Below are 26145 nucleotides of genomic sequence, written 5' to 3'. Positions count from 1 at the left end.
GTGGACCATTCTATGGACTCTCCGAGGGCGCCCGTGTTGTCCCAGAGTGCCCGGGGAGGTGGTAAGAGGTCTTGTGAACGGAGTCCTAAGACTGTCGCTGATTTTTTGTGTAAAAATTACCCTGCCGGTGTGGTTGTTTAAAATGGGGCGGAGTCTAAAAAGGGGGCGGATTTTCACAAGAGTGTGGAGTGTAGAAAACTGGAAATTGTTGATGATTGTGGGTGGGTACCTCCTAAAAATGACAAGGTGACCGTTGATAACGGGGTAGCTCCAGTGGAAGGGGGTGAAGTCAAAGTGGGAGGTGACCTGGTAGTCCACAACATCATGGGAAGTGACACAGACCCCATAGCTGACGGTGACACTACGGAAGTAGAAGGAGAGGTCAGTCAGGCGGGGCTAGACGAGGGGAGAGAGTCCACATCTCGTCGTAGACGGCGCAGGGGACACAAAAAGGTTGCCCCTGTACTCTTTGCTGAGAGTGAAAGTAAAGAAAATGTAATGGTGTGTGCCATTGTTTCAAGTGTGGATCCTCCTTCAGAGGCAGAAGAGGAGGTGACGGACCTGGAGAACGTGTCCTCAGACCAGCGGAGCCTGGAGTCTGAATGGCAGAGGGTATACCAGGTTGTGAAGGACTTACAGCGAAGTCTAAAGGAAAGCAACGAGGAAGTTGTCCAGTGGAAGGAGATGTTCCACGCAATTAAGGAGGACCGCCGCAAAATTAAGGAGGAGGTTTTGCAGTTGAAGCTTGAGAAGGAGATGCGGCAGGATGGAGTTTCTGGACGTGATCAGGAACTAGAACGACTGCGCGAACAGTTCAACCAGGAGCTGTGTAAATCTAAAAAGGAGTATGATGAACTCATGAGGGAGCTGCAGCAGTTCCAGGACCAAGTAAAGCCTCTAATGCAGGAGAAGGAGCGGCTGGAGGACTCTCTGTACCAGCGAGACCAAGAGCTATCCACCCTGAAAGAGGCAATAAAAGTTGAAGTGTCTGCTCATGACCATGAGGCAGAAAAGAGGTATGGAAATTTCAGTGAGGAACTGCAACAGAGTAAGAGAGATTATGAGGATCTCCTCAAGGTGAAAGAAAAACTAGAGGAGGATAACGCGGATGCAGAGCAAGAGCGCCAAGTGGTTGAGACCACTCTGCAAGACATCCGTGAGGAGAATGATGATCTCCAGGGAAAGACCCTAGATCTGGAAGCTCAGGTGAAGGAGCTACAGATGTCCTGTGATACTCTCCAGAAGGCGGAGACGTACCTTAAGGAAACAGTCAGCAAGATGGAAGCTGAGCGAGAGAAGATGGAGGAGTCCATCGGAAAAGCCACAGACCAAGGCCAGGAGTTCACCTCTGGTGATGGGAGGTAAGAAGCAGAGACCTCCTCGAGTGATGTGGGCTCGGAGGATTCGGTGGATGTCGGAGCCGAGATCAAGCAGCTCAAGGAGTTGCTGCAGGCCCAGTGGACGCAAGAGAAGCGTGAGAGACTGGTTGTTGAGAGCCGAGTGGGAGCATTGGAGACGGAGAGGTCTGAGAGAGCTCTGCTGCTGGAAGAGCAGTTGAAGCAGGAAGAGCTTCAGAGATGGACTGCTGAGAGGCGAGTAACTGAGCTGGAAGGAGAAGTCTTAGAGCTCAAAGGTCGCCTAGCACAGTGTCACGTGGTGAACGAGGTCTCCTTGGAGAAGGGAAAAGGCAAACAAGTTGCACTTACTCCCTTAGACCATGAGAAGGTGGACCTGAGGAGAGCTAAGAGTATGGTATTGGAAGATGAAGGTGAAGTTGAGGCGGTCAAGACGAAAAGTTGTGAAGTTGTAGCCGTGAGTCAGCTTAGGGGAAGCATCCAGGGTGAAGAAGCTGGAAGTCAGTTGTCCCTGAAACCTGAGCTGGTTGATCGTCTGGAAACCACTGGTGAGACCGAAACGTCTCGGTACAAGTGCCTCGTAGATGTACCCGAGGACTTGAGGGAAGAATGCACCCGTGAGTTCGTGCATGAGGAGTTTAAGAAGGCCGTGGGAGCCTGTAAGGTGTACTTGACCTCAGAGGCTAGACAGCAGGTGGTCCTGTCCACGACTGAAGTCACGGTGAAGAGGGTGGCGATCCTGAGTGACATACATTGGCGATGTATTCGCACGAAGCGGTTTCTCCGGTTGAAGACTGAACAAGCCGCTAGACAACTGGAGCTGATGAGAAAAGCTCACAGTCTGCGAGAAGAGGTCATCCGGGTGCCTCGTGTTCTGGTAAGAGAGCTCATTGGGAGAAATGGCCGAGCTAAGCGGATGATGGTGAAAAAGTCTGGTGTGGTAAAAGTAAGCAGTCCACGTGATCGTCAGGACTGGATGCCGGATGAAGACGGCATGGTGTCGTTCTACGCTGTAGGAACGGAAGAAAGTCTTGCAGATATGAGCATGCTGGTGGAGTACCGAATGACCTACCTGCGAGAGGTGGAAAAGTTGAATCTCGCTAGACTGCGAGTGGATAGACAGCATCATCTGAGCAGCAGAAGATGGCAGCCGTCTAGAAAGTGTGAGACCAGACAGAGAAAGGGCTCCCTACATATCAGAACAGCTGAGGTTAGGGACCTTTCAAGATGTCCTGGGAGTGGGTTTGGAGGTAGTGAGACCTCCAGTGACTCAGGGTTGAGTGGCCCATACAATCGACCCAATAGAGGACGGAACCATGTGGAGTCACACTGTTGTATTGACCGCTGGGAACGGGGGAGACCTGGTAGGGTTTCGACTGACCACTGGGAGCGGGGGAGACCTGACAAGGTTACGACTGACCGCTGGGAGTGGGGGAGCCGCTGGGAGCGAGGGAAGTCTGACAAGTTTACGACCCGGAAATGTGACTTGACGGAGTCGATGACATTGACAGATGGTAGATCCCTAAGGAGTGGGCTAATGTCAATGTTTAATGTTCCAGGGGCTGGACAACGCAAGGGTCAAGTGCATGGTCTCAGTGTGAACTGTGGGATATAGACTGTTTTATATATTATGTGTTCAACCCCACAAGTTTGAACAGAGGGGGGGGATATGTGATGTAGCAGACATCCCTTTAATGGTTCAGTGTGTTTGAATGACCATGTACCTTCCCCTTTAATTGACTGGTCACATGACCGTGACATCACACAGGTCCTTATGCACACAGAGGGTGTGGACACATGACTCTGACATCAGTTAAGGTCCTATCTGTGGATGTGTGCATGTGTGCTGCAAGATATAAAAACCCTGTGTGTTCCTGTGTGGGTGTGTTCCTGTGTGTAGGAGTTCCTATGTGTTGGGAGCTCCTGTGTGGGCACTGTGTGTCAGGCACGAGGCTGTTCCCTGTGTGTGTGCGGAACACCGCTCCTGTGAGGCCTGGTGGACTCCGGTGGAGGTGAAGCCTGGATCCCTCTGTGAGAGTGTGTGGGATGCCAGTAAGCCTCGGAGTGCCACACAAGTGTCCTGGTGGACTCCGGTGGAGGTGAAGCCTGGATCCCTCTGTGAGAGTGTGTGGGATGCCAGTAAGCCTCGGAGTGCCACACAAGTGTCCTGGTGGACTCCGGTGGAGGTGAAGCCTGGATCCCTGTGTGTGTGTGTGTGTGTGTGGGATGCCAGTAAGCCTCGGAGTGCCACACAAGCGTCCTGGAGGGTGAAGCCTGGGTATGTGAAATACGCCAGTAAGCCTAGGACGGGTGGAGGGCTGGAGACCACGTGTGGTCAAGCCTTAGAGCCAGAGTGGTGGCGGACTAAAAGCAGCTGAAAGCCAATAAAGGTAATACTCTTTATGTTATGGACATTTTCATGGACATTGTTTATTACCTTGCGGGAGGCTGTAATTAGAGCCAAGTGGGCCGGTCTGCCACTTGGGCTCGTGGACATGTTGTATGGGAAATACGGTTTATGACGTGTAATAGACTGTGGATTGTGAAAAACAGCAAAGTAGTTGCTGGTGTGCAGTGATTGACGCAGCAAAGCGAGTATCCCCCAGGATAATAAGTAGCGCTGCCTTACATGAGATATATATATATATATATATATATATATTATGCTATATTCCTGTATGATTGTTCTTTAGCTGGAGTTCAGCTGGATTCCTAGGAACCAGCTGCTGATGTTGCTGTAAGCACAGTGACAGAGAAAAGCATTTTTCTTTATAGGGAATGATGGGCAGGATAAATCAGACACTGACTGCACATTTGCTGTAAATATACTTTAAAAAGCCGGCCAGGGAACATGCATCTCAGCTGATTAGGTCCCGGTTGGCTTTTCTAAGTATGTTTTCTCTGAATACATAGCTGGCTGCAATCACACATCCACTGTCTGATTCCTGATGCACGTGGTTCGGGCAGCATGAATCTGATGATAGGTTCCTTTAAAAGGGGTGTCACACATACATCATTATGTATTACTTATCGGAAGGCTAGGTGATTAATGTGTGATTGCTGTAGGTCCAATCATTGAGACCTCCACCAAATCACAAAAAGACCCTTATGTGGATGCAGCAGTAAAGCACAGTTTGGTGGACTGGCCCACCAGAGGACCGGAGGATCCTTCGGTGGGCCCTGGCAGGCACTGCATTACAGCAGTTCGCTTACTATTTACACAAAATGATATGCTGCCGAGAATGATGATTTCAAAGCAAGCTTGAAAATCATTGAGCGTTTTTCTGATTTTTCAGGTGATTACTGGAATTTTTGGACAGGTCGATAGTTGGGAGCAATTATTCCTATGAATGCTCATTCCTCGATTATTAGCTTGACAAGATGGGAAATAAAGATAAGGGTAGACTCTGCTGTTAGTACCACTTATGCATGGTGGTCGCCAAGAATGATTTCCTCTGGTGGGCCCAAACTACTCCAGTCCAATGCTGAGTGCACCTGTGTGACCACTACTTCAATCACTTCTTCTGGTTCCTCTGTGTGACCACCGCTCTTGTGGTCACAGAATGAAGTGATGTTTAGGGGCGCACACTTACATTCTATTTGGAACTCCTTTTTCTGCCATTGGACAGCCGACGATCATGACGGCCGACGATCATACATTTATCACGCATCTTCTGGAGGGATAAAGCAAAACTACGAGAGGAGTGAATCGATTCCTAGGACACTTGACCAGTAGCCAGGTCAGTATTTCATGGCCGTTGGATGGGAACCCTGAGAACCACCTGCTACCTGATGCCATCCATGGCTCCTCTTTTGATCTTGGCATACCATCATTGATGTGGCATGATGCACCCCTGAAGTAGCACCAGGCCAAAAAATCAGGAGAGGATCGGCGGATGCCATCAAATACAGGGCTTTTCTCAGGGTTTCCGTCCCGCAGCCACGGATTACTGACCTGATGCTGGACGAGGGTCCTGTGAACCATCAGTCCTTTCCCACCCGCCCACCAAGTTGGACATATGAAAAACACATAGACTAAAATGAGTACATGTTGTATCTACAAAAAAAAATGGATAGAACAAGTACATGAAAGTCAGAGTCAGTATTTGGAGAGACTGAAGTGATAGAGGGGCCTTTGGACACGCAAAACCATCAGGGTCTGGATACAACAATTTTTTCTACAACTCTTATAGTTACACCCCTGCAGAACCAGGTCTTCAATATTTAGGTTAGATCCTCTCTCTGACCATAAAAACAGAATATTAAACAAAAAAAATATTTGAAATTGAATTTATTAGTATTAATATTCTGCAATTTAACCAAGAAGGCACAAACCTTTTTAAAAAAAAATATATATATAACATATGCCTACATATGGATTCCACAAGCCTTAACTATGCTGGAAAGTCTTAAGTTTCCCACAAAGTCTTGAAAAAAAAATCCAAAAAAGAAGCAATAAAACAAAATATAGATCACTCTGATGGAATCGCAGAATATCCTAGAATGCCTACTCTAGCTATAGATGTAGAGAATCAAATATATATATATATTTATATATAAATTATACAATTATCTATGATATATAATACAATTTATAAATCACCTTAAAATGAGTGCGCCTACATTACAAAAATACTTTATATAGGATAATAGCGGGTATTGCCTTCAATCTAGGATGGAAATTAACGGTTTTGGAATTATTGTCTTTCAATTTGATACGACTGATGCAAATTGCTTGAGGATTTTCCTTGAAAACTCTAATTGGATGACTGTCATGCTGGTAGATAGGTGCCACGGCGGTGTACCAGGAAGCTGAGATAATGACGTAATGGTCACACAGGAAGAGGTCCATCCTAAGGCAAAATGGAGTATAGTCTTTGTGGAAGAGAATACTATACTTGGTGGCATTTTCTTGGTTGTTAGGACTTGGAAAGCCTCTTTGCTACATCGGCATAGGCCAGCTCTGTCTCTTTGTCCGCCGCGCACGTATTGGTAAATTCGTCTCTGGCATAGGCGTTCTTCAGGTATCTCCACACTCCCGTCATCTCGGCTGGGATTTCATAGTTGCGATACTTCTTGGCCACAATCTGGAAATATACAGTATGAGCATGATGCATATATAATCTACCAACAATCCTCATAACACTACATCAACCCCTTTAAGTGGTTGTCCACTACTTTAGCTTTGATGACCAATCCTTAGGATAGGTCATCAATGTCTGATCGGTCGGGGTCCGACACCCGTCACACCGCCGATCAGCTGCTGTCAGTGTCGGAGGCTGCTGACCAGAAAAACTCACTTGCGGATGTGATTGTCTTCTGAGAGTGGCCGCCGCAGGGTACGACACATCTGCCTCATATTGACTTGAATAGGAGGCGGATATGTAGTACAAAGCCTCGGCCACTATCAAAAGACAATCAGCTCCGCAAGTGAGGACTTCCGGCCAGCAACTGATAGCAGCTGATAAGGATAGGTCATCAATGCTAAAGTAGTGGAAAACCTCTTCAAGGATCCAACCATTTTTCTGCTTTTTTGATTTTCCACACCCCCTTCTTCCATGAGCCTTGTCTTTTTTTCATTATTATTATTATTATTATTTTTCCTTCAATATTGTCATATAGGGGATTGATTGGTTTGTTTTACAAGACGAGTTATAGTTTTTCATTTTACCATATAATATTTGGAAAAAAAAATCCCATTGTAATGAAATGGTTAAAAAAAAGGAATTCCACCATGGCCTTTTGGGGTTTGTTTTAAAAGCATTCATTTTTCAGCAAAAAATTACTGAGCAACATTGCTCTCCAGCCCAGTACTATTACTTGCATACTTTTATTTTATATTTTATTGGTTAAAAAAATATTCATAGCTTCGTAAATAAAAAAAAAATTGGTTTGTGTCACATTTTCTGAGACCCATAACTTTTTTAACTTTTTGTTAACTGTTTCGAGATATCGTTTTTATTAATACCAGTTTGGGGTATATAGAACATTTTGATGGACTTTTATTGGATTTTATGGGGGTGAGTTGTGGAGACCAAAAAACAGCAATTCTGGCATTTCAATTTCTTTTCTCTTTACAATGTTTAGCGTATAGGACAAACCATTTTATATTGTTATAGATCTGACTTTTTGAAACACAACATTATGAAATATGTGATTTTAATTTTTGTTTTTTTATTCTTTAATATTTTTTAAAATAGTTTCTATTACTTTTCACTTATTTTTTTTAGTCTTTCTAGAGGACTTGAACCTGAGATTGTTTGATTGCTTGTACTTTGATTGGAGTATTTCAGTATATAGTCAAATATAGTCTCCTATAGTCAAAATTATGGTCTACTATGAATTCCCGTCGCTAGGCTTCATAGGTGTGCCAAGATAACTATTGTTCAGAGGGAATAATGGGAGCCCAAATGGACATTTTACCATCCATTAAACTAAATGGTGACACAGCAGCAACAGGAGCTAGCTCCAGTCACTGCGGTTATAGGCAGGTGACAGACAACTTGGCACCTACTGTGCATGGACAGGGCTTCCCCCACTATATATATGGACCCAACCTGTGATGCAATTCTCCTATTAGTCTATAAAGCTCTCCACTATGCTAATCCATCCTCGTCTCTGGGACTTCTCTCATGCTGCATATACTGGAGCCAACTGTCTTAGACTGGTAAACTCAGTCCTAACGTTCCTACATTTAGACCTCATTCCTTTAAGGAGCCCTATGTCACATAACTTACTGTATGTTGATGATGTAGATAGCTTATCCTCTTCTACAATGAGCTTAATTTTTGACCTAACGGATTTGCTTAGACAAGAAACAATTCCAATATTTAAAGGGTTGTTCCAGTTTGGATTCCACCCAAAAACTAAAGATAACTGTATCAACAGGGCCATAGATAGACTTTCTGTCGCTCAGGGCAAACGTTCAGTTTGCTAGCCCTTTATCTTAATAAGGCAAAGTTTGCTGCTCCCCACATTGCCACCCATCAACTGGGGTCCACCCTTAGTTACACCCCAGATATAAAAAAGTAATTTGGCAAATGTATAAAACTATTATTTAGGACATAATACTGTACGTTGCTTCTAGGGATTTCTTTCCTCTGTTCCCCTGTGCTTTACTCATTCTCTCCAAGTCCAACATTGAGTCTCCACCGCCGCGTGTCTGTTGTCTGCAGCGCTTAGGTCCCATTGAAAGAGCCGCAGACAGTAAATGAGCTCAGTGGCTCTGCCCAAGTAGACGGCATGAGCCGTTGATATCAGAGATTGGCTGCAGCGTACTGAAGACAATAACAGACACCAGGAGCAGAGGCAGAGACTCAGCGCCGGACCTGGAGAGGATGAGTAATGTAGGCGGGGAAGAGGGCATTTCCGAAACTGAAATACAAGTTTTGGAACTGGTGATATGATAGACATGTGGTGAGCTGATGAGAATTCTTATCTCACAAATTTGCTAAGATATGCCATCACTTTGTGAACAATGGGAGTCCGACCCTTTGGACCCTCAATGACTTTAAGGAAGAAGAAGCTGAAGCGCTAATTTAGCAAAGTCCTTTCGACAGCGCTCCCGGCCTTCCGTTGTGTTGGGCATTGGTAGCATGGTCAAGTGGCCAAGAGGAAAAACAAATGTGAGTCAGGGTTGTGGGATCTTTTTTCTCAGGGTAGGTGGGTTTCAGAGGTTGGACCCTCACAGATCATATTGCAGAAATAAGCCATCACTTTATGTTGAATGAATACCCTTAACTTTACAAAGCAGCAGACCACACAAGCGTGTCGGTAGGGGGCACTGAAGGGTTTCTCCTCCGGGAAAGGAATCATACAGACAGATTTACTAATGTCTTTTTGACAGTTTTTATGCACAGTTTTCTTTTCATACTGTGTCCCTCAAAGCAAAAGTTAACATTTTGGGGAGAATCACACTGCAATCACAAGGTTTGGTGACATCAATAAGAAGCCATTGACTTATCAATGAATACCGATGGTGGTCCGTGGATAAGTATCGAGCCAGACATAGAGTTTCCCTCACACTACATGTGCACTTGCTTTTTCTATTTTTACACACATTGTGGAAACCTCCAGGGAGTCACATTAACCATATATATCCAGGTCAAATGTATTTATATATATATATATATATATATATATATATATATATAAAATAGAATAAAAGGGGAGTGATGAACATAGGACAAGCCTGGGTGGTCCATTCCAGAATAAACACTTAAACAAGGTCGCAAATCATATTTATTATTTGGCTAAGAAAATAGAAATGCTGGAGTAAATGAAGTGTTTAATAATCCGCCCCGTACCTCCGGAGAAAGCAAACATAGTTAACGCTTTAAGGTGAAGAGCCTGGAACCTGAGTATATTTTCAAACCTCGTTAATTTGTCTAAAGTCCCTCCGATCTCCACTCTCTCAACCAGAGGCTGTACTATAATAACCCTGAACTTGACAAATCTATATCTCTATCTTCTCCACTTACACCAATGTAAAGGCCCCGTCACACTTAGCGACGCTGCAACGATCCCGACAACGATACGACCTGTCAGGGATCGTTGCGGCGTCGCTATGTGGTCGCTGGTGAGCTGTCAAACAGGCAGGCTCACCAACGATCAGGGGAGCAGCGACATCGTGTAAAGAATCTTTCCACGATGTCCTGCTCCTGGTTGCCAGCCTGCTGAAGCAGGAGCAGGCTGGTAACCATGATAAACATCGGGTTACTAGGGGCACACGCGCACCTAGTAACCCGTTGTTTATCATGGTTACCACTCTGCTACGGTGAGCGGGAGGTTACCGCTCACTTTAGCAGGCTCGTAACCATGATAAACAGCGGGTTACTAAGTGCGCGTGTGCCCCTAGTAACCCGATGTTTATCATGGCTACCAGCCTGATCGCTGCTCCCGCTGGTCACACACAGCGATGTGTGCTGACCAGCGGGAGGGCAACGACCAAAAAATGGTCCAGGACACTTTGCAGCGATCAGCGACCTCACAGCAGGGGCCTGATCGCTGCAAAGTGTCACACATAGCAACATCGCTGGTGAGGTCGCTGTTGCATCACCAAAACCGTGACACAGCAGCGATCTCGCTATGTGAGACGGGGGCTTAACTCCCCCAGAATCTCTGTAAAGTAAAAACTAAGGCCAATTGCTCCATTGGACACCAAAGATTGTTCAACTCTAGTCCTGACACACTTCAACCTCCTACCTACCATGATTTTATATGGCCAAGGAGGGTATTGTTTCTCCTTCTGGAGACTTAAATTCAGTCAATGCTCCCTGGGAAAAAGATATGTAATCTAGCCTTGATCAAGAACGCAGAAAACTACTTTCAAATGCCACCTATCGGAGGTAGCTCAACTATAAGTCAACAAGCAACGCTTTAATACGCCTTGCAACATGACCCAGAGTTTCTCCTTAGGACACCAAAGAGTATGGTCAATTCTAGTCCTAACACACTTCAACATCCTACCTACCAACATCCTACCTACCCATACGCCTTGCAACGTGACCCAGAGTTTCTCGTAAAAGACAACATCTACAGGCAGCTGTTTCATGATTCTGTTCAGTGCAGAGCAGGATGTTGTTTGGCTGGATGTAAGGCCTTTGAAGTGTGTCTAAGAGGGTATTGTTTCTTCTGTGAAGAGCGCCAACTGGTGTACGAAGAATTAAACACCCAATCAGTTCCTTGCTCTGTACCTATGAGGGGCAAGAAACCTGAAACAGCTGTCTGCAGATGGGTGTCTTTGCCTTTTGGAAGAAACTGGTTTGGCTGAAAATCCTTAGATTTATTTATTAATCCTTACAAAATTCTTAAAAGGCTTGTTAAAGGATTGGACATTGACTTATACGGTAGCAAACATCAGTAGGAGGCAATGAAGACCTGGCTTTCTTAAGGTGCATGAGCACCGCATAAATATTGAGGCAATGTAAATATGAGGCCGATCACCCAAAGAACGAGCAAAACGCTAGTTCGACCACTGAAATCATCTTTTGGCTTGCTTAAAAGGTTATTGTTCTCGGCCACACATCATCCTGTGTAAACTGGACATGTGCTGCTGAGAACAATGACAGCCTATGAGCACAGAACGATCAACTTTTGATCGTTCTGTGAGCATCAGAATATCGGCCTGCCAGTCTAACCAGTCTATTAAATGACCAACAATCAGCAGACATGTTGCCGATCTGCGTTCATTGAACACCGACAGTTGGCGCTGTATATCCCGGCCTTAGTCCTGGAGGATTCTCTTTAATTACAAATGTGACCTCTGAGGCCCCAAATAGAATTTGTTGTGAGATGCCATCTTGCTTAGTTGTGGGTGTTGATTTTTTAATTCCTTCTCCAAAGTTTTCCGCCCATACTATGAGTAGCTTCTATCCATCTCACCCCAGAGATGAGACCAATCCTGGCATAATATTACCTTGACCACATGAAGCTTGGGTAGAAGATTGCAGTCAGCCAGTGTCAATTCATCTCCATCCAGAAATTTCCTTCTAGAAACTTTTTCTTCCTCTCGGCTGTTTGCGTCAATCTCCTCGGTGAGGGGCGTGTTGAGATAAACATCCAGTTTCTTCAAGGCTTTCGACAAACCTTTCTCGAGAGCTGTTAGAAAACAAAGAAAACCAAAATGTCACCAAAACATTGTAGACAAAAACACCAACACTACGTGGAAGGTAAATAGAATAATGAGAAAAATAAATAGGTAATTTACACAATGTACATTTACTTAAAGGGGAACCTGTCACATTAAAAATGCAGAAAAATAAACATATTACAGAGCAGAAGGAGCCCAACAGATTCATTTACAGGTTTGTAGGATTCGGTATAACTTGTCACTTACTCATCTTCATCCCTGGTTTTTCTGGGTTCAGGAGTTCAGCGGCTCAATATTCAACAAAAGCTGAATTAGACTCCTTAACCCAAAATGAGCTGAGATTTATAGCAATAAATAATAAGTTGGACTACGTTCACACGTTCAGGTGGGACCCATACTTTTTGCTAAGGTACCTATGATTTTTGTGCAGTTCCCAGGAAGCATCAAACACAAAGCAGCTTTATTTAAGACTTGACATACCAAAAAACGAGACAAAAATTGCAGCATCAAAACGTGATAAATATGCTCTCAAAAATGCAACAACAAAAAAATGCAAGTAACCTCATTTACCTAATAATCTAATCTCAAAAAGTCCCCAATACTCAACATTGACATCCGCATACTATAAAGGAGGGCTGAAAACCAGGAGCCCATACAAGAGTTCATTTAAGGGAGTGATTGCAATGCACAGTGTAACCCGGGGTCGTGGGCGATATTGAATATTGTTTACCCGCAGGAAACTGATCCTCCGGAAGCTCAGTTTATACCTAGAATTAAACAAATTTGCATACATTATGTGTGAAGTGCGGTTTGTTCTGTCTGTATTTGATAATAAGGACGCCATCCCGCTACACTAACCAGATCCCCTATATTACACGGCTCCGGTACCTCTCCGCTCCGCATAATCATACACTACATTACAGCTGCACTTATAAAGTTTCTTACTGACTCAAAGTAAAGTAAATGAACGTGAAATGTGACCACTGAAATAAAGATTTCCAAAGAAGAGACCCTGGACAGAATTGACCATGGACCACATGCAACCAACAGACTTGTAGTGTTTGGGGTAATTATAAAGACTTTGTGATTCTTACTAGGCAGCAGCTGAATTAAGTCCTTCCCAACTGACTGCCATGGTGAGTAGGATGATGGCTTTGCCCCATGGTTAGATTATGGATCTCCATTTAAAGGGAATGTGTCAGTACATTATTACATATAGAAGTAGTTGTCTGGCTGTATAGGTGCTTGTCCCCCAATAATAATGATACCTTTTTTGTAGAGATCCGATGTGCCAGTCATGATAAATCTAGCGTAGAAACCATATGCAAATCAGGCTGGGGGCGTGTCAAGAATTTTTCTAAAGTTTTGACATGCCCCCAAAGCACTTCCTGTCTGATTTGCACATGACTTCTACACTAGATTTCTCCTGACTTGCACATCAGATCTCTACCAAAAAGGTATCATTGTTATTGGGGGGAAAGCGTCTATACAGTCATACCACTATGTCCATAAGTAAACATCTTTAAAAAGTACCCTTTAAGTGATTATTCCCAACACCAAAAGGTATTACCCATCCACACTGATAACTTTCTGATCACAGGAACCCTCACCAATCCCAAGAACAGGTTTCTGAAATGGTGGCTGAGGACGAGGCGAGCACAGCAGTGACGTACTATATGCAACATGCAACCGCTGCAGCCAATCATTGGATTCATCTGTGATGCAGAAGTCGACGGCATGAGATCTTTGAAGCCAGTGCCTGATTGGAGCGGATACATGATGCCGACAACAGTGACGTCACAGCTACAGCCCTATAAATGGCAGAGAGCAACAGAGAGGCGACGCTGGAGTAGGGGTGACCTCAATAATGTCTATATTAACTGCATTTGCCTTGATGTAATCCAACATATGACATCTTTCTATGGAGTTTGGCACGAATAGTTAGAAATTAGAGGCAACTCTAGTATCTAGGTTCTCAAGCTGGAACATTGAGAAACACTGGCCTAGAACATGTGATAATTTGGGGAGGAAAGGCAAGCTGACCATGCCATTTAGTTGTCCGACAACTACTCCTACCAGCATCGCCAGCTTCCTAAAGACATGCACATTTGGCTTATGATAGTCGGCTGTTCCAGGCAAAATCAACTTGTTTTGCCGGAAATTAATCTAATGTTTATGGCCATCAAAAGTGTCCGCTCATTTTTTACTGCATTAATGGATAAATTAGGATTAACTAGCTTGCTTGGTGAGATTTTTATAGGGTAAGGGCTCATTCAGACACCCAATGCTTTTCACAGATAGCACTCATACCTGTGACAATCTATGAGGACATTCACATGTTCGTGATTTTTCATGGATCGAGAGATCCACGGAAAATAGTGGAGACATGTCCGATTTTAATCCGAGAGCTGGCAAAGCAAGTCAATGGGTCCATGAGAAAAAAATCGGACCACATTCGGATGACAGGCGAGTGCAGCCCAAATTTCACGGACTATCAGAAAGGAAAAGGTGGAGAAACTTTTTTTTTTTTTATTTCTCCACGTACGAGAAAATTGGATGACACTTGGACCACACTATGATCAAACTCTGATCAAAGTCTGATCAGAATAATCGGTCGCATGTGGAAAAATCCGTCATATGTGGAAAAATCGGACATGTGAATGAGTCCTTACAATTAAATTCTTGGGACCATGGAACCTCAATTATGTCTGGCAATCTACAAGCAAGGAGCTGTTGCCAAATGGTGTTGGAGGCATCTGCATATTGCTTGAAATGTTGTCCTTGTTCAGGTTTTGGGGCAAAAAAAAAAAATCAATGTTTCTAATATTTGGTTGGCCTGTGAAGGTCATCTGAAAAGCAGTCATGTATGACATCTACTAAGTCACTCCATGTTTTTGGCACCAGTTGTCCACAATTGTCTGGCAATCTACTGTACTGTATAAGCAAGGAGTTGGTGCCAAATTGTGTTGGAGGCATCTGCTGGTGTGCCTGTTGAGGTTTAGCAATAAAAAAAAACATTACCAACGTTTCTAGTATTTGGTCGGACAGTGAAGGTCATCCGAAAAGCAGTCATGGGTGACATCTATTAGGTCATGCCATGTTTTTGGCACCAGTTGTCCACAACTGGAGGTATTTGCTGGTGTGCTTGTTGAGGTTTTGGAACAAAAGTTTTGCACAAAAAAAAATTGCGAACGATTCTAGTATTTGGTCGTACTGTGAAGGTCATGTGAAAAGCAGTCAGGGATGATATACACTAGGTCACACCATGTTTTTGGCACCGGTTGTCCTCAACCGTCAGATTTCTTTGTTGTGTCTCTGGCTTTAGCTGCAGTATCAGCCCCCATAATAGTCATGTCGACCTCCCCCTTAGAGTATTATCTGGAGACCGTCCGCCATGAAATGTGCAAACATAACATGAAAACCCCATTTATCTTAACCTTATCCATGAACCGTTTCAGATAGACCGGGGTTGAGGGGGGTCCATGCGACGCGTCATTGCTCACCAGACGTTTATCTAGTAATATTAATACATTCAGATGAACAAGAGGGCGGCTTGTATACAATTGTTTAATTTACAGCCTCCCAAAACATGTTGATTAAAGAGACGGTTATTGATGCCAATAATTGCACGGCGCGAACAATGTGTGCACTGTGATTTCACACGTGCGCTCACAGGGGTTACCTGTAATTATCTATAATTAGGTGTAGCGAAGAATTTTTCGAGTTGCACACACATTTTTTTCTTTTTTCGTCTCTTGGCACAGGCCTGCAATCATCTGTATGCTAAGGGATAGATACGCTTACCAATAAGAGCAGACAGGCCGTAAAGCAAACAAAACAGCGCGGGCCACCTCCTAGGCGCACACGACTAAAACAACATGTAATTCACGTCGGGAAGGGGATACATTTCCTCCCCCTTTAAAAGGCTGTAGGATCTCTGGTTATTTGTATGAAAAAATATTAAGGAACACTGGCAAAATATTTTTAGAGTAGTTTGTTTTTTTACTATTATTTTTTTCCCCCCATCGCTTCAATAATGACTGATTGTTACTACGAAAGTGAAGTTAGAAATTGAGAAATGAAAAGAATGTTGGCGTTTCAGACTCGTACCAGTAATAGCGGATCATTTTTTTCTCAAAGCTTCTGTATTGTATAGCATGAAGTTTTAGGGGGTAATTTGACCATTTTTATTTATTAGAGTGCCTTTTTTTATTTATTTTATTTTTTGGCACAATTGGGATTCCTGAGGTTGGTGTACATGATCCATTCAACCTTCTCTCTACATATGATTCAGAGGCACAAGACAGCATCTATATAGCTACAATCGGGGCGTAACGTACAGGTGAGACTCTATATGATATATATAGTAAGCATCTAGACATTTGGTATATCAAAGTATACCAGCTAGACACCATATATCTAAACACTAGACTCCAGGGATATCTGTACTGAATCACTAGACACCAGGGATATCTGTACTGAATCACTAGACACCAGGGATATCTGTACTGAATGACTAGACACCAGGGATATCTGTACTGAATGACTAGACACCAGGGATATCTGTACTGAATGACTAGACACCAGGGATATCTGTACTGAATGACTAGACACCAGGGATATCTGTACTGAATGACTAGACACCAGAGATATCTGTACTGAATCACTAGACACCAGGGATATCTGTACTGAATCACTAGACACCAGGGATATCTGTACTGAATCACTAGACACCAGGGATATCTGTACTGAATCACTAGACACCAGGGATATCTGTACTGAATCACTAGACACCAGGGATATCTGTACTGAATCACTAGACACCAGGGATATCTGTACTGAATGACTAGACACCAGGGATATCTGTACTGAATGACTAGACACCAGGGATATCTGTACTGAATGACTAGACACCAGGGATATCTGTACTGAATGACTAGACACCAGGGATATCTGTACTGAATCACTAGACACCAGGGATATATGTACTGAATCACTAGACACCAGGGATATCTGTACTGAAAGACTAGACACCAGGGATATCAGTACTGAATCACTAGACACCAGAGATATCTGTACTGAATCACTAGACACCAGAGATATCTGTACTGAATGACTAGACACCAGGGATATCTGTACTGAATGACTAGACACCAGAGATATCTGTACTGAATCACTAGACACCAGGGATATCTGTACTGAATGACTAGACACCAGGGATATCTGTACTGAATGACTAGACACCAGGGATATCTGTACTGAATGACTAGACACCAGGGATATCTGTACTGAATGACTAGACAACATGGATATCTGTACTGAATGACTAGACAACATGGATATCTGTACTGAATGACTAGTGACTAGACACCAGGGATATCTGTACTGAATGACTAGACACCAGGGATATCTGTACTGAATGACTAGACACCAGGGATATCTGTACTGAATGACTAGACACCAGGGATATCTGTACTGAATGACTAGACACCAGGGATATCTGTACTGAATGACTAGACACCAGGGATATCTGTACTGAATGACTAGACACCAGGGATATCTGTACTGAATGACTAGACACCAGGGATATCTGTACTGAATGACTAGACACCAGGGATATCTGTACTGAATGACTAGACACCAGGGATATCTGTACTGAATGACTAGACACCAGGGATATCTGTACTGAATGACTAGACACCAGGGATATCTGTACTGAATGACTAGACACCAGGGATATCTGTACTGAATGACTAGACACCAGGGATATCTGTACTGAATGACTAGACACCAGGGATATCTGTACTGAATCACTAGACACCAGGGATATCTGTACTGAATGACTTGACACCAGGGATATCTGTACTGAATCACTAGACACCAGGGATATCTGTACTGAATCACTAGACACCAGAGATATCTGTACTGAATCACTAGACACCAGGGATATCTGTACTGAATGACTAGACACCAGGGATATCTGTACTGAATGACTAGACACCAGGGATATCTGTACTGAATGAAAAGACACCAGGGATATCTGTACTGAATGAAAAGACACCAGGGATATCTGTACTGAATGAAAAGACACCAGGGATATCTGTACTGAATGAAAAGACACCAGGGATATCTGTACTGAATGAAAAGACACCAGTGATATCTGTACTGAATGAAAAGACATCAAGGATGTCTGTACTGAATCACTAGACATCAGGGATATCTGTACTGAATCACTAGACACCAGGGATATGTGTACTGAATCACTAAACACCAGGGATATCTGTACTGAATCACTAGACACCAGGGATATCTGTACTGAATCACTAGACACCAGGGATATCTGTACTGAATCACTAGACACCAGGGATATCTGTACTGAATCACTAGACACCAGGGATATCTGTACTGAATCACTAGACACCAGAGATATCTGTACTGAATCACTAGACACCAGGGATATCTGTACTGAATCTCTAGACACCAGGGATATCTGTACTGAATCACTAGACACCAGGGATATCTGTACTGAATCAGTAGACACCAGGGATATCTGTACTGAATCAGTAGACACCAGGGATATCTGTACTGAATCACTAGACACCAGGGATATCTGTACTGAATCACTAGACACCAGGGATATCTGTACTGAATCACTAGACACCAGGGATATCTGTACTGAATCACTAGACACCAGGGATATCTGTACTGAATGACTAGACACCAGGGATATCTGTACTGAATGACTAGACACCAGGGATATCTGTACTGAATGACTAGACACCAGGGATATCTGTACTGAATGACTAGACACCAGGGATATCTGTACTGAATGACTAGACACCAGGGATATCTGTACTGAATGACTAGACACCAGGGATATCTGTACTGAATGACTAGACACCAGAGATATCTGTACTGAATGACTAGACACCAGGGATATCTGTACTGAATGACTAGACACCAGGGATATCTGTACTGAATGACTAGACACCAGGGATATCTGTACTGAATGACTAGACACCAGGGATATCTGTACTGAATGACTAGTGACTAGACACCAGGGATATCTGTACTGAATGACTAGACACCAGGGATATCTGTACTGAATCACTAGACACCAGGGATATCTGTACTGAATGACTAGACAACATGGATATCTGTACTGAATGACTAGTGACTAGACACCAGGGATATCTGTACTGAATGACTAGACACCAGGGATATCTGTACTGAATGACTAGACACCAGGGATATCTGTACTGAATGACTAGACACCAGGGATATCTGTACTGAATGACTAGACACCAGGGATATCTGTACCGAATGACTAGACACCAGGGATATCTGTACTGAATGACTAGACACCAGGGATATCTGTACTGAATGACTAGACACCAGGGATATCTGTACTGAATGACTAGACACCAGGGATATCTGTACTGAATGACTAGACACCAGGGATATCTGTACTGAATGACTAGACACCAGGGATATCTGTACTGAATGACTAGACACCAGGGATATCTGTACTGAATGACTAGACACCAGGGATATCTGTACTGAATCACCAGACACCAGGGATATCTGTACTGAATCACTAAACACCAGGGATATCTGTACTGAATCACTAGACACCAGGGATATCAGTACTGAATGACCAGACACCAGGGATATCTGTACTGAATTACTAGACACCAGGGATATCTGTACTGAATTACTAGACACCAGGGATATCTGTACTGAATGACTAGACACCAGGGATATCTGTACTGAATGACTAGACACCAGGGATATCTGTACTGAATCACTAGACACCAGGGATATCTGTACTGAATCACCAGACACCAGGGATATCTGTACTGAATCACTAAACACCAGGGATATCTGTACTGAATCACTAGACACCAGGGATATCAGTACTGAATGACCAGACACCAGGGATATCTGTACTGAATTACTAGACACCAGGGATATCTGTACTGAATTACTAGACACCAGGGATATCTGTACTGAATGACTAGACACCAGGGATATCTGTACTGAATCACTAAACACCAGGGATATCTGTACTGAATCACTAGACACCAGGGATACCTGTACTGAATCACTAGACACCAGGGATACCTGTACTGAATGACTAGACACCAGGGATATCTGTACTGAATGACTAGACACCAGGGATATCTGTACTGAATCACTAGACACCAGGGATATCTGTACTGAATCACTAGACACCAGGGATACCTGTACTGAATGACTAGACACCAGGGATACCTGTACTGAATCATTAGACACCAGGGATATCTGTACTGAATGACTAGACACCAGGGATATCTGTACTGAATGACTAGACACCAGGGATATCTGTACTGAATGACTAGACACCAGGGATATCTGTACTGAATGACTAGACACCAGGGATATTTGTACTGAATGACCAGACACCAGGGATATCTGTACTGAATGACCAGACACCAGGGATATCTGTACTGGATGACTAGACACCAGGGATATATGTACTGAATGAATAGACACCAGGGATATCAGTACTGAAAGACTAGACACCAGAGATATCTGTACTGAATCACTAGACACCAGAGATATCTGTACTGAATCACTAGACACCAGGGATATCTGTACTGAATGACTAGACACCAGGGATATCTGTACTGAATGACTAGACACCAGGGATATCTGTACTGAATGACTAGACACCAGGGATATCTGTACTGAATGACTAGACACCAGGGATATCTGTACTGAATGACTAGACACCAGGGATATCTGTACAGAATGACTAGACACCAGGGATATCTGTACAGAATGACTAGACACCATGGATATCTGTACTGAATGACTAGACACCATGGATATCTGTACTGAATGACTAGACACCAGGGATATCTGTACTGAATGACTAGACACCAGGGATATCTGTACTGAATGACTAGACACCAGGGATATCTGTACTGAATGACTAGACACCAGGGATATCTGTACTGAATGACTAGACACCAGGGATATCTGTACTGAATGACTAGACACCAGGGATATCTGTACTGAATGACTAGACACCAGGGATATCTGTACTGAATGACTAGACACCAGGGATATCTGTACTGAATGACTAGACACCAGGGATATCTGTACTGAATGACTAGACACCAGGGATATCTGTACTGAATGACTAGACACCAGGGATATCTGTACTGAATGACTAGACACCAGGGATATCTGTACTAAATCATTAGACACCAGGGATATCTGTACTAAATCATTAGACACCAGGGATATCTGTACTGAATGACTAGACACAAGGCATATCTGTACTGAATGACTAGACACCAGGGATATCTGTGCTGAATGACTAGACACCAGGGATATCTGTACTGAATGACTAGACACCAGGGATATCTGTACTGAATGACTAGACACCAGGGATATCTGTACTGAATGACTAGACACCAGGGATATCTGTACTGAATGACTAGACACCAGGGATATCTGTACTGAATGACTAGACACCAGGGATATCTGTACTGAATGACTAGACACCAGGGATATCTGTACTGAATGACTAGACACCAGGGATATCTGTACTGAATGACTAGACACCAGGGATATCTGTACTGAATGACTAGACACCAGAGATATCTGTACTGAATGACTAGACACCAGGGATATCTGTACTGAATGACTAGACACCAGGGATATCTGTACTGAATGACTAGACACCAGGGATACCTGTACTAAATCATTAGACACCAGGGATACCTGTACTAAATCATTAGACACCAGGGATACCTGTACTAAATCATTAGACACCAGGGATATCTGTACTGAATGACTAGACACCAGGGATATCTGTACTGAATGACTAGACACCAGGGATATCTGTACTGAATGACTAGACACCAGGGATATCTGTACTGAATGACCAGACACCAGGGATATCTGTACTGAATGACCAGACACCAGGGATATCTGTACTGAATGACCAGACACCAGGGATATATGTACTGGATGACTAGACACCAGGGATATATGTACTGAATGACTAGACACCAGGGATATCAGTACTGAAAGACTAGACACCAGAGATATCTGTACTGAATCACTAGACACCAGAGATATCTGTACTGAATCACTAGACACCAGGGATATCTGTACTGAATGACTAGACACCAGGGATATCTGTACTGAATGACTAGACACCAGGGATATCTGTACTGAATGACTAGACACCAGGGATATCTGTACTGAATGACTAGACACCAGGGATATCTGTACTGAATGACTAGACACCAGGGATATCTGTACTGAATGACTAGACACCAGGGATATCTGTACTGAATGACTAGACACCAGGGATATCTGTACTGAATGACTAGACACCAGGGATATCTGTACTGAATGACTAGACACCAGGGATATCTGTACTGAATGACTAGACACCAGGGATATCTGTACTGAATGACTAGACACCAGGGATATCTGTACTGAATGACTAGACACCAGGGATATCTGTACTGAATGACTAGACACCAGGGATATCTGTACTGAATGACTAGACACCAGGGATATCTGTACTGAATGACTAGACACCAGGGATATCTGTACTGAATGACTAGACACCAGGGATATCTGTACTGAATGACTAGACACCAGGGATATCTGTACTAAATCATTAGACACCAGGGATATCTGTACTAAATCATTAGACACCAGGGATATCTGTACTGAATGACTAGACACCAGGGATATCTGTACTGAATGACTAGACACCAGGGATATCTGTACTGAATGACTAGACACCAGGGATATCTGTACTGAATGACTAGACACCAGGGATATCTGTACTGAATGACTAGACACCAGGGATATCTGTACTGAATGACTAGACACCAGGGATATCTGTACTGAATGACTAGACACCAGGGATATCTGTACTGAATGACTAGACACCAGGGATATCTGTACTGAATGACTAGACACCAGGGATATCTGTACTAAATCATTAGACACCAGGGATATCTGTACTAAATCATTAGACACCAGGGATATCTGTACTGAATGACTAGACACAAGGCATATCTGTACTGAATGACTAGACACCAGGGATATCTGTACTGAATGACTAGACACCAGGGATATCTGTACTGAATGAATAGACACCAGGGATATATGTACTGAATGACTAGACACCAGGGATATCAGTACTGAAAGACTAGACACCAGAGATATCTGTACTGAATCACTAGACACCAGAGATATCTGTACTGAATGACTAGACACCAGGGATATCTGTACTGAATGACTAGACACCAGGGATATCTGTACTGAATGACTAGACACCAGGGATATCTGTACTGAATGACTAGACACCAGGGATATCTGTACTGAATGACTAGACACCAGGGATATCTGTACTGAATGACTAGACACCAGGGATATCTGTACTGAATGACTAGACACCAGGGATATCTGTACTGAATGACTAGACACCAGGGATATCTGTACTGAATGACTAGACACCAGGGATATCTGTACTGAATGACTAGACACCAGGGATATCTGTACTGAATGACTAGACACCAGGGATATCTGTACTGAATGACTAGACACCAGGGATATCTGTACTGAATGACTAGACACCAGGGATATCTGTACTGAATGACTAGACACCAGGGATATCTGTACTGAATGACTAGACACCAGGGATATCTGTACTGAATGACTAGACACCAGGGATATCTGTACTGAATGACTAGACACCAGGGATATCTGTACTGAATGACTAGACACCAGGGATATCTGTACTGAATGACTAGACACCAGGGATATCTGTACTGAATGACTAGACACCAGGGATATCTGTACTAAATCATTAGACACCAGGGATATCTGTACTGAATGACTAGACACAAGGCATATCTGTACTGAATGACTAGACACCAGGGATATCTGTACTGAATGACTAGACACCAGGGATATCTGTACTGAATGACTAGACACCAGGGATATCTGTACTGAATGACTACACACCAGGGATATCTGTACTGAATCACTAGACACCAGGGATATCTGTACTGAATGACTAGACACCAGGGATATCTGTACTGAATGACTAGACACCAGGGATATCTGTACTGAATGACTAGACACAAGGCATATCTGTACTGAATGACTAGACACCAGGGATATCTGTACTGAATGACTAGACACCAGGGATATCTGTACTGAATGACTAGACACCAGGGATATCTGTACTGAATGACTAGACACCAGGGATATCTATACTGAATGACTAGACACCAGGGATATCTGTACTGAATCACTAGACACCAGGGATATCTGTACTGAATGACTAGACACCAGGGATATCTGTACTGAATGACTAGACACCAGGGATATCTGTACTGAATGACTAGACACCAGGGATATCTGAACTGAAAGACTAGACACCAGGGATATCTGTACTGAATGACTAGACACCAGGGATATCTGTACTGAAAGACTAGACACCAGGGATATCTGTACTGAATCACTAGACACCAGAGATATCTGTACTGAATCACTAGACACCAGGGATATCTGTACTAAATCATTAGACACCAGGGATATCTGTACTGAATGACTAGACACCAGGGATATCTGTACTGAATGACTAGACACCAGGGATATCTGTACTGAAAGACTAGACACCAGGGATATCTATACTGAAAGACTAGACACCAGGGATATCTGTACTGAATCACTAGACACCAGAGATATCTGTACTGAATCACTAGACACCAGGGATATCTGTACTAAATCATTAGACACCAGGGATATCTGTACTGAATGACTAGACACCAGGGATATCTGTACTGAATGACTAGACACCAGGGATATCTGTACTGAAAGACTAGACACCAGGGATATCTATACTGAAAGACTAGACACCAGGGATATCTGTACTGAATCACTAGACACCAGAGATATCTGTACTGAATCACTAGACACCAGAGATATCTGTACTGAATCACTAGACACCAGGGATATCTGTACTAAATCATTAGACACCAGGGATATCTGTACTGAATGACTAGACATCAAGGATGTCTGTACTGAATCACTAGACATCAAGGATGTCTGTACTGAATCACTAGACATCAGGGATATCTGTACTGAATCACTAGACATCAAGGATGTCTGTACTGAATCACTAGACATCAAGGATGTCTGTACTGAATCACTAGACATCAGGGATATCTGTACTGAATCACTAGACACCAGGGATATGTGTACTGAATCACTAGACATCAGGGATATCTGTACTGAATGACTAGACACCAGGGATATCTGTACTGAATCACTAAACACCAGGGATATCTGTACTGAATCACTAGACACCAGGGATATCTGTACTGAATCACTAGACACCAGGGATATCTGTACTAAATCATTAGACACCAGGGATATCTGTACTGAATGACTAGACATCAAGGATGTCTGTACTGAATCACTAGACATCAAGGATGTCTGTACTGAATCACTAGACATCAGGGATATCTGTACTGAATCACTAGACATCAAGGATGTCTGTACTGAATCACTAGACATCAAGGATGTCTGTACTGAATCACTAGACATCAGGGATATCTGTACTGAATCACTAGACACCAGGGATATGTGTACTGAATCACTAGACATCAGGGATATCTGTACTGAATGACTAGACACCAGGGATATCTGTACTGAATCACTAAACACCAGGGATATCTGTACTGAATCACTAGACACCAGGGATATCTGTACTGAATCACTAGACACCAGGGATATCTGTACTGAATCACTAGACACCAGGGATATCTGTACTGAATCACTATACACCAGGGATATCTGTACTGAATCACTAGACACCAGGGATATCTGTACTGAATCACTAGACACCAGGGATATCTGTACTGAATCACTAGACACCAGGGATATCTGTACTGAATCACTAGACACCAGGGATATCTGTACTGAATCTCTAGACACCAGGGATATCTGTACTGAATCACTAGACACCAGGGATATCTGTACTGAATCACTAGACACCAGGGATATCTGTACTGAATCACTAGACACCAGGGATATCTGTACTGAATCACTAGACACCAGGGATATCTGTACTGAATCACTAGACACCAGGGATATCTGTACTGAATCACT

At 43.4% G+C, this 26145-nt stretch overlaps 1 protein-coding gene across 2 annotated transcripts in view; it reads right to left on the bottom strand.

Moving 5' to 3' along the window:
* Positions 1 to 5631: 5631 nt before the first annotated feature.
* CLIC5 (chloride intracellular channel 5) overlaps positions 5632 to 26145 on the bottom strand; it is a 215157-nt gene continuing 194643 nt past the window's right edge. For both annotated transcript variants that reach the window (XM_073673935.1, XM_073673936.1), the window contains exons 5-6: positions 11773 to 11954; positions 5632 to 6442 (exon numbers count right to left, since the gene is read on the bottom strand). In XM_073673935.1, the coding sequence (XP_073530036.1) occupies positions 6275 to 6442; positions 11773 to 11954 (350 nt within the window). In that variant the 3' untranslated portion in view covers positions 5632 to 6274. The remainder of the gene's footprint in view (positions 6443 to 11772; positions 11955 to 26145) is intronic.

Source organism: Phyllobates terribilis, unplaced genomic scaffold (genome assembly GCF_046119375.1).
Source record: "Phyllobates terribilis strain yellow unplaced genomic scaffold, ASM4611937v1 Scaffold_3__8_contigs__length_932513732, whole genome shotgun sequence".
NCBI lineage: Eukaryota > Metazoa > Chordata > Amphibia > Anura > Dendrobatidae > Phyllobates > Phyllobates terribilis.
The sequence above is the reverse complement of the archived record's forward strand: the minus strand, read 5'-3'. Positions and strand labels throughout refer to the sequence as shown.